This window comes from Rhinopithecus roxellana, chromosome 1 (genome assembly GCF_007565055.1).
Source record: "Rhinopithecus roxellana isolate Shanxi Qingling chromosome 1, ASM756505v1, whole genome shotgun sequence".
NCBI lineage: Eukaryota > Metazoa > Chordata > Mammalia > Primates > Cercopithecidae > Rhinopithecus > Rhinopithecus roxellana.
The window spans coordinates 32,558,385-32,575,968 of record NC_044549.1 but is presented as its reverse complement, the minus strand read 5'-3'; the positions used below and the strand labels follow the sequence as shown (position 1 = coordinate 32,575,968).

The window sequence follows — 17,584 nt, the reverse complement described above, 5'->3', positions numbered from 1 at the left end:
TGAGAGGATCCCTTGAGCTCAGGAGTTTGAGACCAGCCTGACCTGGTCTCTACTAGAAAAAAAAAAAAAAAATTAGCCAGGTGTGATGGCACGTGCCTGTAGTCTCAGCTACTCAGGAGGCTGAGATGGAGAACTGTTTGAGCCAGGAGGTCGAGGCTTCAGTGAGCCATGATCATGCCACTGTACTCCAGCCTGGGTGACAGAGCAACACCCTGTCTCGAAAAAAAAAAAAAAAAAAAAGAAAGAAAGAAAGAAAGAAAGAAAGAAAGAAAGAACCCATAAAGAACAGACACTACAATGAACATGTGTTCTTAAATGCTAAGATGCTTAGGGTGGCTTTCATAGAAAAACATCTTGTATTCCGACTCAGGTATTCAATCTATACAAATATTACAATAAATTTAATATAAACAGATAATAATTTTGCATGTTAAAATATCTGAGGCCTGAGCTAAGAATATATTAATTTACAAAGTTATTAATACATATGAGAAGTACACCTTATGGTTATTGAATGTAGCAAAAGATTTGTCTAAGAAAACAAAAAACCATTAGAGTCCTTGGGGGATTGTCCCCTTGGGGGGACAATCTTATCATCCCTTGCCTTTCCATTTTAATTACCATCATTAGTCTGTGAGCTCACTTGACTCTATCAAGGAGACTGACCTGCTCTTTCCTCTGTGATTCCATAGCAGTGAGTTGATATTTGATGAACTTAGGACATTGAGTGCTATTTATCTCCACATCTGTCTCTGCCACCTAAGTGTAAGTCTTTGAGGGCAGGATCATGTCTAATTCATGCTTATGTCTCCATACTTAGTTTCTGGAATTTAGTAGGTACTGAATGCATTTATACAGAATAAATACAAGCACGAATACCTGAATAAACAGATGCTAAGAGAGTTGCCTAAGGCTGGTAGGCCTAGGTCTCCTGATCCTTTCCCAAACTTCTATTTGGTCCCTCCAACATTAAACAGGTAGAGTTCCCTCTCTGCTCCTTTTCACCCCTTGTACCTGTTTATACCTAGCTCCATTTATCTCCCTTTGTCCTTCTAGCTTGAGTTATCTGGGTCAATGAAGAGGAATGTGTCAGAAAACATAGAGGACAAAATTAACCAGAAAGGATGACCAAAGGAACAACTATAATAAAATATTACATTGAACAATTTTAAAAGAAAGGTACCAGAGAGTAGATTTCCTGCAACTTATGCCTGCATAAATTATATTCTAATAATATCTCTGTGGAGTCACCAATCTCACACTTCTGAATTAGGTCCTTGAGAAAAATGCAACATTTGTAGAGAACTTCACTCCATATTAACAAGTGGAGAAAGGCTGAGGCATCTTTAGGGTATACAAAATTAGTCATTATGAATCCAAGATTCCAGATGAGGGGGGCCATTTAGTAGTCCCTTGAACCAAAGATAACATCTTTAAACATTCTTCTCAACCTATCATACTTGTTTATTTTCCATGAGGCATGTGGGAGAGTATTCATAATAACCATCAAACTGCCTGCAAAATCAGAGAGCCATGTGGCCCATTTAATTTTTAATCAGTCGCCTATTAAATTCATAATTATCCACAATGCAACAAAGCAAATGTTTAAGGCAGAATACTTGGAAGCACAGGATGTTGATCAACTTATTCTTTTTTATGTGCTGAGAAGCCAAGGGGCATCTCACTATCTGAGGAGAGACAGCCTGGGAATTCAAAGAGTCAGTCTCGGTCTACCCCTGCAACTGGCTGGATGAGCTCAGAGATAACTGAAGTAAATCAGAGGTTTACAGGGCACTTTTTAGACCTGCAGTACTTTCAAATGAACTATCTATATGTGAAACAAGTGCAACCAGACCTTCTTTAGTTGAAGTTTCTCCCCAACAGTCTCTACCCCTTGCCCTGAGGTGGCCAGAGGGGCACCAAAGGGGTACCAAACCTTCCCTGCTCTGCCAGGCACAATAAGCATTCCATTGCCCAAGGTATTCTCCAAGTTAGCTCCAATGTCCTATGATTTATGTGAGTCAAAGGGTTTTCAATTGCATGTCGGGGGTGGGGGTGCATTTTAAAGCTCTCTACACAGGGAGGGGTACCTATTCTCTTTTGAAAGATTTTCTCTTCTTCCATTGTCCAATAGACCCCAATCCCTACTCCAAATAAGATACTGTAGATAATCCATTCACAAGAAATCCTTCTATTCTGCTACCGTGCAACCTGCTCTGTCTCCAAATAGATGGCATCACCTTTGTATGAAGTAACCCCTTGCAAGGGGCACTTGGTCATTCCCTAATGCGCCTTCTGAGCTCTGAGATAACCATATTTGCTTTAACAACCTTTTTGGAAACACAGAAGAAAGAACAATAATAAGCTTTAGGAAAAACCAGAAAAATGTTTAGGCTAGGAGAAAAAGTTACATTAAATGAACTATTCTACTGTAAAATTCTCCTGCTTTTATTGGGTCTATTGGTGCAACCCGAGATGTCCATGTATGAAATAAATCAGGTTTGATGATTGTGGTAACTAAAAGTTTCCATTTCACAGTTGGTTTATGGTATAGTATACAGAAGCTAACTCCTACGCTCATGCCCAACCTGCCAAGAGACAATTCATATAGAACAGGCAGAACACTGGACACTAGATGAACACGAAGGGGCTCTCTGGGACTAGAAACTCGACAAATTTTCTAAAAGAAGTACAATCTTCATTCAAATCTAAAAGACATAATCTAATAAATGAGTATATCAGCTTTAAATGGAAACCATCTGATATTGGATATAATAGTAGCTGTGGGTGACGGTAGAAGATTGGGCAAATTGTGAAATGTGAAGACTTAGCTCTGAAACCATCTCCACTGTGTGCCACCTGTGCCCTTCTCCCAATTCTGAAATGTCCCACAGGTGCCTCAAATTCAGCCTGCTCCAGACTAAGCACCTGCTTCCTTCCACCACCTCTAAACCTGCTCCTTCTCCTTTATCCATATTCCTGGGAATGCCACCAACTTCCTCTCTCTCACCCAAGCCCATTGCACCTTCTCTTTTGCCCTCCAATTAATAGCCAAGTCCTGCTGACACTTCCTCCTAAATAGCTCCTAAGTCTGTTCTCTTTTTCTTTGTCCATGCTGTCACCCTCCTCCTCAGGTCAGGGTCACCTCCCGCTTGGATGACCTCAGCAACCCAATTGGTCCCCTTGGTTACAGTACTTCCTGGTTCTCATATATTTTGTGCTGCAGCAAGAGTGATCGTTCTAAAACACAAAGTGGACCTTGTGATTTGCATGCTTAAAATGCTTAAAACCCTTCCCATTCCTGTTCACGTAAAGTCAGTTAACTCTTTTTTTTTTTTAAAGATGGGGTCTTGCTCTGTCGCCCAGGCTGGAGCGCAGTGGCACGATCTCGGCTCTCTGCAACCTCCACCTCCTGGGTTCAAGTGATTCTCCTGCCTCAGTCTCCCAGGTAGCTGGGATTACAGGCGCCCACCACCATGTCTGGCTAATATTTGCATTTTTAGTAGAGACGGGATTTCACCATGTTGGCCAGGCTAGTCTCAAACTCCTGACCTCAAGTCATCCACCAGCCTCGGCTTTCTAAAGTGCTGGTATTACAGTCATGAGACACTGTACCCAGCCTGAAGTTAGATAACTTTAACATGGCCTTTTTTTTTTTGTTTTGTTTTGTTTTTGAGACGGAGTCTCACTCTGTCACCAAGCTGGAGTGCAATGGCGCGATCTCGGCTCATTGCAACCTCTGCCTTCCGGGTTCAAGAGATTCTCCTGTCTCAGCCTCCCGAGTAGCTGGGACTACAGGCACATGCCACCACGCCCAGCTAATTTTTGTATTTTTAGTAGAGATGGAGTTTCACCATGTTGGCCAGGCTGGTCTTGATCTCCTGACCTTGTGATCTGCCTGCCTTGGCCTCCCAAATTGCTGGGATTACAGGCGTGAGCCACTGCGCCCGGCCTAACAAGGCTTTTAAGACCTCTAAGTATGTTGCCACTTTACTCCCTGACATTTTCCTCCTTGTAACCCACAGTACAACCATAATAAACTATTTTGGTTTGTTAAATGCGCCATTCCCTTTCTTCAAGATTCTCACCCGTTTCATTTCCCCTTCTAGAGCATCCTTACTCTGTTTGTCTTATCCTGAGGGCTCATTTCTGTGTATTTTTCCGAGTTTAGTTTATTCATAATTTCCTCCAGGAGGCCTCCTTAGTCTTGTTAAGATGCCCTTGCTATATGCTTCTTCCAGCAGTAATGTATACCTCTCCAGTCATCCTACATAGCATATTGTGTTATAACTGCTTGATTAAATGTCCATTTCTCCAACTAGACTGTCAGCTCTCTGAAGGCAAGGACCATGTCTGTATTGATCATCATTGAATCACCAGTGCCTAGGAGAGAGCCCAGTATATGGAAGAAAATTAACACACATGTTGAATAGAGTAAAAGAAACAATGAGTTTCTCATCTTAACCCACAGTATCCATAATAACTGCTGGATCATTTTGTTTCACTTCACTCTTATGCAGTTATTTTAGGGGGGGCTTTCCACCCATTTCTGACCAACTCTTTCAATGGCTGCTTTTTGCCATCAGGATGACATTCAATCTTGGCATGGGCATATAAGGCTCATTAGGATCTAGTTCTTGCCTACTTTTCCAGCCTCACATCTATTCCTTTCTTTAAATACAATCCGTGCTCTAACCACACCAGACTGGTTGGCTTTGCTTAAGGTTACCATGCTATCTGACCCCTCAGTCCCCTCTGCACTGTGACATCTGGCTTTCTACTCCTCGCTATTTATATTTCGACCCAAGGTTGCTCTTGGAAGTCCGACCTACCAAGCTTTTCTCCTACTACCAGTAACAGAATTGGGTATTGGTTTTCTGAGTGTTACAGACCCCATTCATTTTCTCTATCATGTTTGAATTTTGGCTTTCTTCTAAGGTCATATTTTCATGAAGAGCAGGGAGAAGAATCTTACTGATCTGTGTGATCACCTGATTTAACACAGTACTTGGCACAAAAGGGCATTCAGTAAATACCTTTTGAGTTAATGATTTTCCTTTAAATGAATACAATTTTTAAAATATAGGCAATGAGAACCAAAAAAAGCAAAAGGAGTAAGCAGGCACTGATGTATATTTTTAGCCAAATTAACACAACACACTCATATAATTCTTGTGAGGATCCATATGGACACCTACTGCCAAGATGATCACCTACACTCAAACCTGGGGAGGGTGGACGAGAACTGTTTACACCTTTCTTTGTTTGGCATTTATTTAGGGAGGGGTGTATCTGGTTTCAATTTAAAAATAATGCTTTTCATATATAAGCCTTCAAATCATACATGTTCATAAAATATTCATCTCAGTCTGACAGGGCCTAGGAATTTTTCAGTTCCACCATTACTGCAGACTGCTGCCACACTCCAAGACATTTGCATTATAGCGCACAAATGGGTACTATTTTTTCCTTTATTTTCATCTTGACAGGTCTGAACAGAAATAAAAATACTGACAGAATATTCTCTAAGAAGAAATGATACTTTACAGCTGACAGTTCTAGAGTAATTGGACATTAACAAAAAAACCCCAACCTGTTACTTTCTTAGAAAATTTTAGCTGCTTAGTAGACAATGAAGCCACAAAAGACTGCCTGTGTTTCATAGATCATATAACCTAGACATCCCCCTTAGAGCAATGCAGACCTCTGTAGCTCAACCTGTTTTATCTTGAAGTTACCTAGAGACCTACTAATACAATCCTCCCATGTACTTTGATCCTCACAGTGTTCAGTAATATAATCCAAATTCCTGTCGATGTTTCACAACACAAGAGAGAAGGTGGAAGACTCCCGCTTAACCACAAATGTAAATACTAAAACAAATTTAGCCACAGATCTCCTCCACCTAAATTTGGTTCTTGATGCATGTTCAAATTCTTTTCACACACACAAACACACCCACCTATTACAATGTCTACAAATAATCCCTCCTCTGCAGGCCTAGTTTGAAACTCTAACTGGGGTTAGTCAGCATTGGCAAAGTGGTGTGCGATTTTCCCAAAGTTGCAGGATGCTAAAGTACTTCACTAGCATTACCTTTAGTGTGCCTGTGCTCCTAAGTTCCTAGAGGCAGGAGAGAGATGTAGAAGCTACCTGTCAATCTAGCGGAGGTCAGGTCAGATCACGTGTTAGAAACCAACTCCTCAGCTTCAGAAACATGTCTGAGAGAGGAGCTTGCAGGTGGAAGCAGCACGCTCCAAGGGTCTGAAGTGTCAGTGGGTGTGTTTTGCAAGATATTTATGACAGGTGAACGATAGCAGGTATTGAGATTTGGGCCCAGTGGAGGTTGAGGCTGAGGCTAACACCATAGCTAAGTATCTGTGCATGTGTGTGTGTTGGGCAATGGGTGGTGTATGTGTGTTGCATGTATGGGTGATGTATGTGTTTGGAGGGATGATGAAGCTATTATTCCAATAGCTGGAGGAAGGAATTATAAAATATGTATAAGGATTTGTTCAAAGAAAAGCATTTTATAACATCCCCACTCTTGAGCTAGGAACAAAATGACTGGGTTAGGAGGGCAAGTGATGAGGAAACGAGGAGAGCAGAAAAAAAGCTAAACAACATGCTTCTGTCACAGAGGGCTGAGTTTTTCCCAAAGGCTCTGGATGTCTGGGGATGACAAAGTCTGACAGCTGAATTTGGGATGGGACAGGACTGAGTAAATAACTAAAGAAAGTCTTCTGGCATCTTGATCAGCCACCCCATATTGCATCTAAGACACTCTTGGCACTCACATCCTGAGCAACCCTCTGTGTATCCTTCCCTTAACTTTAAAGCTTCCTTTGCAGGGCAACCATTCATGTTACCCTAATCTGATCAGACAGAGAACACTGAGTCAGAGACAGTTTAATTGGACAGTCAGCTCTGTAACTAGATTGTAAATTACCTGACGGTATGAACTGCATTTTAAACCTCTTTTTTGTTGTCCATTCCAGGCACAGGCTTTCAATAAATGAAGGTTCTGACTGATTTTTTTAAAAAAAGATACATAATAACAATTGTTATTATTATATAGTGCTTATTTTGTGACAGAGCATACTATATGAATGAATTTATTTCTCACACTAAGAAAATGAGGTGGTGCACAGATTACCTCTGTGTTACAGAGAAGGACACTGAAGCACAGAGAGGTTAAGTAATTTGTCCAAAGTCACGGGGCTTGTAAAGGGCAGAGTCTGTATTTAAATCCACATAGTCTGGCTGTAGCATTCATACTCAACCAATCCAATCCATAATCTTTCTTTTTATAGACATGTGTGATTCTGGAAATCTTTGTGACTTTTGTGATTTGCGGGAGGACAGAGGGCTAGAGAAATGATGAGCCTTTTTAGGAGTTAAACCTACTAATGGAAACACCACAGTCATAGCATCTTTTTATTTTTCAGTGTGGCCACCCAGAGGGGGGAAAAGCAAAACAAAACAAAAATAAACTATCCTCATTTAAGAGACCATTTTGGTCTCGTATGATTTTTTTTTTTTTTTTCCATGATTGAGTTAGCCTTGGTAGACTCAGCTTGGTCCCTGGTTTCCCACAACCTCAAGTCCTGTAGAAGAATGGATTTGTTTTAGGCCAACTCATGGTTCATGCTATCCTCAGAGTAGAGCCAAGCAAAACTTCTTGTTACACAATTTATTTTGTGCCCTTTTGGGGTGGTCCCCAAATCTCTTTCAGATATGCCAGATCTGGTTCAACTTTCAGAAGCAATATCTGAGTAATGACTCCATCCTGCAACACTCAGGGATTTTGTCTCCATGTCACACATGTGGGAAGAGGGTGTGGGGCCACAGGAGGAAGACCTATAGAAATCACCAAGTGCTCAAGGGCAAAACTGCTAGGAAAAGGATAGGATTCCAGAAAGGCAGAAAAGAAGAGAAGGGAATGATCACTAGCAACATGAGAACAGAGAATCGTCTGGGAATCGGAGAGCAGTGAGGAGCACCTGTGGAAGGGTTGATCCTGGCAAGGGAAGACCGGGGACCAGGTCAGGTCAGTGGAAAGAAAGCAAAGAGGGGAACAAGAAATGAGATCAGGGAGAGGCAGCAGCCAGGCAGCAAAGATGAAAAACTCTAATCTGACAAGGGAAGAAGGCAGGCAGGAGGGATGTTGGGTGAAAGAATTGCTCCTAGAACAGAAGTTACACAAGGCCTCTTCTTCTGACTCTTGTGACCATTTCAGCCTTAAAATTTTCATTTCTAATCGGGCTTAGTGATGAGCCTTATCAAGCCTAATCTTCAGGAATATTATGTGCAATAACAAGAAATGGATTGGAAAATCTTCATATGGTTTCATGTGGTTATTTGTGAAAGCTGAACTTAACCAATCTCTAGCTCTCATCACAGTGAAAAACAATGGTGGCTGCAAACCACGTTTCTAGCATTCTTACTCCATACTTTCCATATTTTCAGTTATTCACTCAACTGTTACCAATGGCTGCTCTGCTACCTTCTACTGGGATTTAGGATTATAAAGTGAAATAAGATATTTTCTGTCAGCAGACTGTTCACATGGGAAAAACATACACTTAAAAATAACAATGTGTTGAGAAGTACTATGACAAAGAAACTATAACAGGGATATGGAGGGACCAGAGAGGGTGTCCTCTAGCCATTTCCCTCGTATACCCCCATCATTTACCCCCATATACCCCCATTCCACCTGGAAAGTCTCCTTCCCAACCCTAACCCTCAACCTATATCCCTTGAAGTCCTGACCATTCCTCAAATTATAGATCAAATGCTATTTTCTCAACAAGGTAGTTCCTAATCTCAGAAGGTGGAATTAATCTTTCCATTCTGTGTGCTTCTGTAACGTTATTTATATCTCTGGATTAAAATTTATTCTAATTAGTTCTTTTTAAAAAAAACTATGTATGATGAAGGTAGATATATATATATATATATAAGGTAGATATATATATATATATATATAAGGTAGATATATATATATATATAAGGTAGATATATATATATATATAAGGTAGATATATATATATATATGGTAGATATATATAAATATCTCTATGGAGGTTTCTTAAAGTGCAGTTAGGGTCTGGTGAGGTAAAAGTTCATTTACATCAAGTAATCTACAGCCCCTTTTAAGAGGCTAAAGTGAATAGACCCTGCTGCATTCTGGCAATTGTGAAACCTTGTTTGTACATTTTCTTGTTTTGAAGAGGCATAAAAGAAATAGCCTTCAGACCTAAAATGACCCAATCATTCCTTCCAGCTCTTTCTACCTTGGACAAAGAACAGGGAACAAAATAAAACAAAACAGAACAAAACAAAACTCAAATTAATCACATAATTTTTAATCTGGAAAGGACTCTATATTTCATTTAACCCAATATCTTAATTACAAATAAAGAAACTATATTCTGAGAAATTTAGATACTTATTCAATATTACACAGCAAGAATCAACAATAAATTTTACAACCCTTAAGTTCAAGGATCTTCCCAATAGAACCTTCCCAAAATGTAAACCAAGTAGTTTACCTTTAATAAGAAAGAAAGTGTTTTTTTTTTTAAAAAAATGTAACAGCATTAAAATGTACAGAGAAAAAAATTCATTGAAAAGCAGTATACATTACAGAGAAATGTCTTTCCATTAGTCCATTTGTCCACAGAGAACATCATGCTTTCACAAACATCAGTGAAAATGTTTGTAGAGTTTAAAGCTTTAATTTAAAAATCTGTCCTTTATGATGTCTGGATCCTTTATCCTTCAGACATCAAATGATTCTATACAGTTAGCAATAAGAATTATTTTGAGGTTCTTCTCCAAGATATTTTAGTATGTTTGGTGGTAGTGGCCATTAACAGGTGTTCTTAACAGTTGCGGAAGTAAAATAATACATCAAGGCTCTGTTGAGAGGTGCACATTCATACATGTTCTCTCCCATCATGACTTAGGCAAAGGCAGCAGGTGCACTCAAATGTGACACAGTTTACTCCATCTCAGTCCTGCTATTATTGCCAGAAGGCTTGCCTTTTCCCTGCCCTTTCCCACATCCCCCTGCCCCCATTGTCATCCTGATAGATCTGACCTAGTCCTATAGATGCCCCAGATTGGGCATGGGGGTGCGCACACACCCACACACACCAGGTTGAAGCACTAAAATTGAATTTAAAACTTACTGGGTTCCAATGCTAAACAGGCATATGTATATATAATATGTATATATGTACATGTGTATATGTATATGTATATATAATATGTATTTATCTACCTATATATTCAAAGTGATAATCACTTAGATAAATACCACTCGCTTTTAAAAATTCTTTCATTCACTGCAGAGGATGGTCTGAAGAAACTGGCTTTCAGATAGAGACTACACCCACTGCTCTGCCATTCCCAAGGACCCCTCAGGGGCACAGAGACAGTACCTTGGTTTTGCAGCTACATAGGGGTTTAAATACAACTTCTACCACTTCCTATTTGTGTGATCTTGAGAAAATCACTTAACCTCTTTGAACAATAATTTCCTTAATTCTAAACTGAGGATGTTAATATCTACTTCATGAAGTTATGAAGACTGGAGGTATTGTATGCCAATGGGTGCTGCATGGTAGTGCTCAGTACATAATAGCTATTATGATGCAGATGATGATAAGAGGGAAGAGTTAAAGAGGAAACGGGGGACAATCATGGCCCCCATTTCCCAAATCCCTTCTATATTTCGGGATTTCTCAGCAAGGATTGGTAGAACTTGACTGCTAGCCTTTATCTGGTGAGTATGAAGCTCGAGGTAGAGGAAAGAGAACTAGTAGGGGGAAGTTCATGAATGGCTAGCATTTAATATGTTATTTTCTTGTCTGGAGCCTACACATACATACACTTAATGCCCCTTCCACTGCTGAGGAAACGGCATTTCACAGTAGTGAGTTCAGCATCTTTTGAGGAATCAAAGCCATTTTTTTTTTCTTTTTGCTTAGCAGGACCAGACTGCACAAAGCAGGGTGAAAGAATTCGCATGATCTCCATGGTGGCTAATCATATAATTTCCAGTTTCAACAGCAGGTCCCAGCTATTTGCTCCTCCGCTACCCCAGCAATTCTAGTAACTGTGAGCTATCCTATGGATCACAGAACAAATGCCCAGCTCCTTTCTACAGTCATGGGGTCAGAGTACACAGCCAACCCATTAGCAGAGCTGGTGTTATGGTTTGAGCCATCTAAAGTACAACAAGGAAGGAGGAAGCCCCAACCTACCCCGGACATGCCCTGAATGACACAGCCATTTAGGGCCTGCCTAAGATGCCATTCTGTTTGCAAACACATACTACCTGCCGTATCACTCAACAAAATAATTCCATCAGAAGGCCTGAAGGCAAATGACTAATGTTAAAAGTGGCCCATGCATCATTTCAGTGACAACTCCACAGGAGCCAATTAAACATGGAAAAGACCTGTTCTGAAGCATGCCCATCTGGCATTTCCCAAGGAGCTGTAGTCAATGGCTGATAAAACATACGTGATCATAACTATAAAGAAATTTCGCAGCCCTCTCCTTGCTCAAAAGCAACCGGGGCCCATGAGGACAATCAACCTGGAAGACACCCAGAAGACGAGGTGAGTAAAGAAAAGCCTGTATTTGAAGCCAGCACTGCTCTTCCTTGTGCACAGAAGGCAAAGATTGGGAGTTGCATGAGGTCATATTTTCAGCCACCAAAAACAAACAAAAAAACCAACCAAACCTCAAAAAAGCCCAGACGGGTCTAGGGAATGCTTGGGAGTTTGTCTGGTAGTCTATGGTGAACTTCAATTGTTATGTCTCCGAGTGAAAGAAAGGATGGGCAGTAGTCCATCCCCTGCTCCTAGGAGTGCTTTCCAGTATCACCATTGTAGGACTTGCTCAGCACACCAGGTCAAACTCACTGTCCAAATATCCTTCCCTAGAACCATACAATAACCACCTTCTGAGTGGAAGGAAGAGGACACATTTAACAAATGAAGTCAAGGCATAAAACCTCCAGCAGAGAGACAGTGGCTGGAGCAGAAATGCTTTTCAAGGCTGCAGTTCTAAATCAGTCAGGCAGACACCTGTATACATACATATATAGAGAGACAAAGCTTCAAACACCACCACCTCATCACACCTAATGACTGCCTGTGATGAGAGTTTGCATTCTCTATTCTGGCTTTTCTAACAACAAAAATGTGTCTTTATACTCAGTTCTGATTCCGAACCTATTCTCTAATGCTTATCTATTTTTTGTTTTTCCAATACACAAGGTCAGATAAATGAGAAATAAAATATTTTTCAGTTTTAATTTTGATCCAGATCTAAATTATTTGTGACTTTTAATTCATTACCTTTGATTTCCCCTTCAAGTGATTTAAGTCAATGCACCCCTCACATACACATAACAACAGTAAGAAGGATAATATTCTTAGATTGGGGCTAGCAAATATAAGCAAAACAAACAAACAAACAAACAAACAAATAAAAAACCCACAAGCAAAAACAATGATGCTTCCGTTTTCATGAGTCCTTTTACCAATGATGCAGTGTACTGAAATCTCTTTAAAGCAGTTGCTTCAGTGTTAAGTTTTTGGTTTGAAAATAAAAAGGGGTCACTGACAATTAATTTCTCAGCACAATAGAAAAGCAACCCAACCCCTTAACAACACTAAAATGGCAGAATTAAACACAGTGGGAACAAGTAGGAATAGACGAATACCTGGGATTGCCAGATTGGAAAGGGGGAGGTTGTGAAGGTGAGGGGGGAGCGAGGCCATCCAGTCGGCATTGCAGACCTCCGATGATGTCTTTGTCCCGCTGGGGTTGGGGGAGCAGATGGTCCCCATCCTGAGTTTCCTCCTAGCCTTCCTAACTGCTAGCATCCCTGTTGTTAACAAACTGGCCAGTCTCAGCCCAGTGCCACTCACTCAGTGATCATCACTTCTCGGGCTCTGTGGACGTTTCAGGGCGACGCTTGCCACTCCAGTCTTTCCAAAATGCCTTTCTGGCTGGGAGACGGGACAAACAGATGGATCCCTACCCACTAGCACCCGCAGTCCCCACTCTCCCCGGCCCAGCCTCTGCTCCACTCCCTTAATCTGCTCAGTCTCAGCTCCGTTAAACTTCTTACGTTCCCCTCTGGAGATGGGGGAAGGTAGGCCCCTACAGATAAATCTTACAGAAACTGAAAGTCCGAGGAGCAGCCACACCCGGAGCCACTCACAAGACAGGTGCCCACCCAGTGTACAGACATGCCTGCCGGTCCATACACATGTGCGCACCCGGGCGCCCCGGCTCTAACCTGATTTATTTTTCTATATATGTCACTGGGCTGGTACACAAGCTGGGCCTGCCTGCTACTCACTCCCCCGCTTCTCTGCACAGACGCCCCCTGCCCTGTGGCTTCCTGAAAGACACACAGAAGTGCAGCCGGCGGCACCCCGACTCCCGGCAGCCCCTCCCCGCACTGCCGGGCAGATTTGCCGGGCTAGGCGGCCCGTGATTGGCCGCTGGCGGAGCGCGCTCCGATTGGCCAGCGCCTTCCGGGCTGCCCCTCTGTCCCACTCCCACGCCTCCCCTGCTCCCCAGTCTCCTCCCTCCGTTACTCCTGCCTTTCTGTGTGTGTGTACACAGACCCCGCGGCAGCTACTGCATTCGTGGAAACCTGCAGGCTTCGGCCAGTCGGTCCTCAGATAGGTCCTTTTTCCTTCAGTCCCTCACACAGTCAGCACTCAGATGTTCACACACGGAAAGGGTTACGTTTTCCGTAAACCACAGAAGCAGCAGAAATATGACTGGTAAGAGGCCCAGAAAGGTGCTGTATCTCATATTTGGATGACAACATCTAGGATGGTTTGTGTTTCAGGCATTACATAATTAAGCTTCACCTGCACATCACTAGGCAGTAGTTCCGTGCAGTTATTCCCATTTTACAGAGGAGGCAATAATGAAACGTATTTGTATTGTCCTGTTGTTTAGAACCTTTTTTCAAATTCCTTGTCCCATGTGCTCTTCACAGTACCCCCACCAGGCAGGGAGGGTTGCTGATATAATTCCCTTTAGTAGATGAAATGAAAGTCTGGAAGCATTCAGGGAGCTGAATGTGGTGGCACTATTGGAAATCCCATTTTGGAACGAGTCTCGCTAGTATGGAGGCTGCATACAAACTCATTTCCCCGCTTTCTGCAGTGTTCACTACTCCTTCAAATGGTACTTTTCCGTGACGGAAAACTATGAGGTCTCTGCTGGTCTGAGGACTTTGCACATGAAAATCACAGGGACATCCTGGCAAACAGACAAATCAAGAAAAGCGCCCTGGACTTGATGGTAGGATTCCAGAGGGCTTGATGGTAGGGTTCCGAATACTCGATGATACTGTTCCGGAGGGCTCAGACCAGACAGGTCCTCAGTAACTCAGGAGGACCTTATGGGAAAAGAAAGCGGTTGCCTGAGCTAAGACAAGACTGAGGGCTCATATACAGATCTGTAGGTCAGCTAACATTTAATCACCAAATGGCCCCACCTTATCTCCCGGGCCCCAAAGCACCTTCCATATACATAACTCCTGCTGCGTAGTGTCCCCTTTTGACATCTTATTAACATTTCCTTTTCCAGGTTATTCTTAACATTCATTTAAACCTGCTTTGCTACATGATATTCCCAGTTTTTCTGTTTTGTTTGTTTGGTTTGGTCTGGGGCATTGTCACTTGTATGTCAAGAAGGTGTGTTACATTTTTCGTTTATCTTCTAATGCTTACAGGGCACTTCAGTATAAACATAGTATTCTTTGTTTTTAAGTATACCACAGGATATTGGGAATATGTCACCTAGGTGTTTGCATCAACAATGTTTTTGGGTTTTTTCCTCCCACGCACTCGCCTAGAAAAATCACTCTGTGAAGTAATATCTTAAGATTTATTTTTGAAGTGACAGCTTTCAGGGCTTCCCCTTCAGCCTAAAATTTCCAAACATAAAACTTTATGAAAGTTGTCTAAGGCAAACACAATGTATTCTTTAGTCTCTACTGTGAAATGTTAATTTTAGTGCCTTTTTTCCCCTTTATTTTTCAACTGTTAACCAAAGGAATGAGTGATAGTTAGAAAGCATCAAATTTGGCTGGGCGCGGTGGCTCACGCCTGTAATCCCAGCACTTTGGGAGGCAGAGAACGGCGGATGACGGGATCAAGATATCCAGACCATCCTGGCAAACGTGGTGAAACCCCATCACTACTAAAAATACAAAAATTAGCTGGGTGTGGTGGTGCACGCCTGTAGCCCCAGCTACTCGGGAGGCTGAGGCAGGAGAATCGCCCGAACCCAGGAAGCAGAGGTTGCAGTGAGCCGAGATCTGCCACTGCACTCCAGCTTGGCGACAGAGTGAGACTCCATCTCAAAAAAAAAAAAAAAAAAAAAAAAGCATCAAATTTTAGACACTTAGCGACATCACTAAGTGAGAACTTGAAAGCAAGTAGAACCACTTCAGAATGAGATGAGTCGCACCTCTCTGAAATTGGCTTTTAAATTTACAGCTACTTGATTTGCCCAAGAAAACAATTCAAAAGAAGGGCAACACTTTTTCCATATATTCCTGAGTCAGTCCTGGGAAAAATCTAGCAAATGAAAACACAGTGTCTAGTACAGTACTTGGCATATAGCAGGTATTCAATATTTATTGGAAGGAGGGAGATGCTTGGTTAAAGCTCTTGGTAAATGTCATGCTCTGCTGGGCTCTAAGTAGTGTCTTAGAGCAGTGCTTTTCAGACATTAATATGTAAATAATCATATTCTGATTAAATCAATTTGAGATGGACCTGATATTCTAAATATTCAACAAACTTCTAGCTAATGCAGATACTCCTGGCCCAGACTACACTTTGAGTAGCAAGGCCTTAGAGAACAGGCTCATGTTTGATAGGTAGGATACGCAGTGCTTTTCTCTCTTTTCCAAGATTTTATAATGTTTTTACATAACTTTTATAATCATAAAATAAATGTGCTTAAAGAAACTCAGCTAACAATCTCTAAGATAGTCTTTTTTTTAATCCTATTATGTCATGGAAACCAAATTACTAGTGGGATTCTTCTACCATGCCGTACGTATATAGGGGAAAATGTTTTTTAAATAAAAATTAATGTTTAGAGTTTGGATAGTTAATATTTTTATACATACTATATTATGACATCAAAAGAAGAGAACTCAATTAACAGGAGGACTGAAATTTTGAAGTAAGTAAATTTTAATGAATAATTACAAGCAAACGGAGTGCTTTTTGTGTATAAATCGTTCTGGTAAGTCCTAGGAGTAGAAGAAAAGTGAAATGATCCTTAGGTAATATATAATCCAGTAGAAAAGAGAGTCAGATATGTGAATTGTGCATCGTAATATCAGCCAGAATGAAGGGATAACAGAGACACACAAGTGGAGGATAATAAAGAGGTATATATTTTGATGGAGGAAGAGCCAAGGGATGCACTGTTAGAGGACATGGTATTCAAACCAGGTCTTGAATTCTGAGAAAAGTTTCTGCCTATGGAAAATGGGTGGAGGATTTTGGCATGGGAGAGGCATATGTAACTTGGAAAACAGAGGCAAAGCTATGACAATGAATGATAGATGTGAGAAACAGAAAATATACTAGAGTGACATATGAGAGAAGTCGGAAATATAGTTCATTTACTCTCATTTAATCTTCACAGTCTGTAATTTTACAGTCTGAGCCCCACGAATTAGGTACTCTTACTGTTCCCATTTTACAAAGGATACTGAGGCTTAGTGGCTACATAACCCTGTCCAAGATCTCATGGCTAGTGAGTTGCATAGCTGTGACTCCAAGTCTCTTGATCATTGTGTCAGGGGCTTCCCATTACATGTTACCTGTTACTGTAAACCTAGTAAAGCCTGTTTATGACCAAAGCGTATTAAAGATTGCACTTTTTTTCTATTGACAAAAAAGGCCACTGCAGGCTGTTGAGAAAGGGAGGAAAATGATTCACATTGTACTTTAGGAGGGTAACTATGGCAGAATGGAGAATGCTTGGGGAAATAACAGTCTTTCAGATAAATCACTGAAACCAATTAAGCAAAGTGAGAAAAAATGCAAAGACCTGGCACATAGAGACTAAATGCATGGCCTTTCTTAACTCTGATGCTTGCCTTCCCAACCCCACTTCTCACCCCAAGGACCTGTAATTCTAAGGCCTGAGTGGGTAGCTTCCGTGCCTCTTAAATTACTTTTTATTACTTGAACAACTCATCAAACTGTTCATCCATTTTTATTAAACACAACCAATCTTATTTATGTAAATACATATACAAATTTGTTTTCTGGAAATTTTTTCTCCATTACACTCTTATTTCTCCAACCATTCCCCATTCTGTCATAATTATCTTCCTAAAATACAATGTGAATAATTTTGCTTCCCTTCTCAAAAACCTGCAGTGGCCTCTCTTGTAAATATAAAAAAAATTTTCCAAGCTCTTTAATATGCTTTGTTCATAAACAGCCCTCACCAGGGTTACAATAATAATAGGTGACATGTAATGGTAAAGACCCCT

The 17,584-nt window shown here is 41.1% G+C and overlaps 1 protein-coding gene across 1 annotated transcript in view; it reads right to left on the bottom strand.

The window, feature by feature from the left end:
* Positions 1-13,235, bottom strand: part of PLCXD2 (phosphatidylinositol specific phospholipase C X domain containing 2) — a 52,774-nt gene extending 39,539 nt beyond the window's left edge. The window contains exon 1 of the mRNA XM_030940860.1: positions 12,749-13,235. Within this exon, the coding sequence (XP_030796720.1) occupies positions 12,749-12,911 (163 nt within the window). The 5' untranslated portion in view covers positions 12,912-13,235. The remainder of the gene's footprint in view (positions 1-12,748) is intronic.
* Between the last annotated feature and the right edge of the window lie 4,349 nt (positions 13,236-17,584).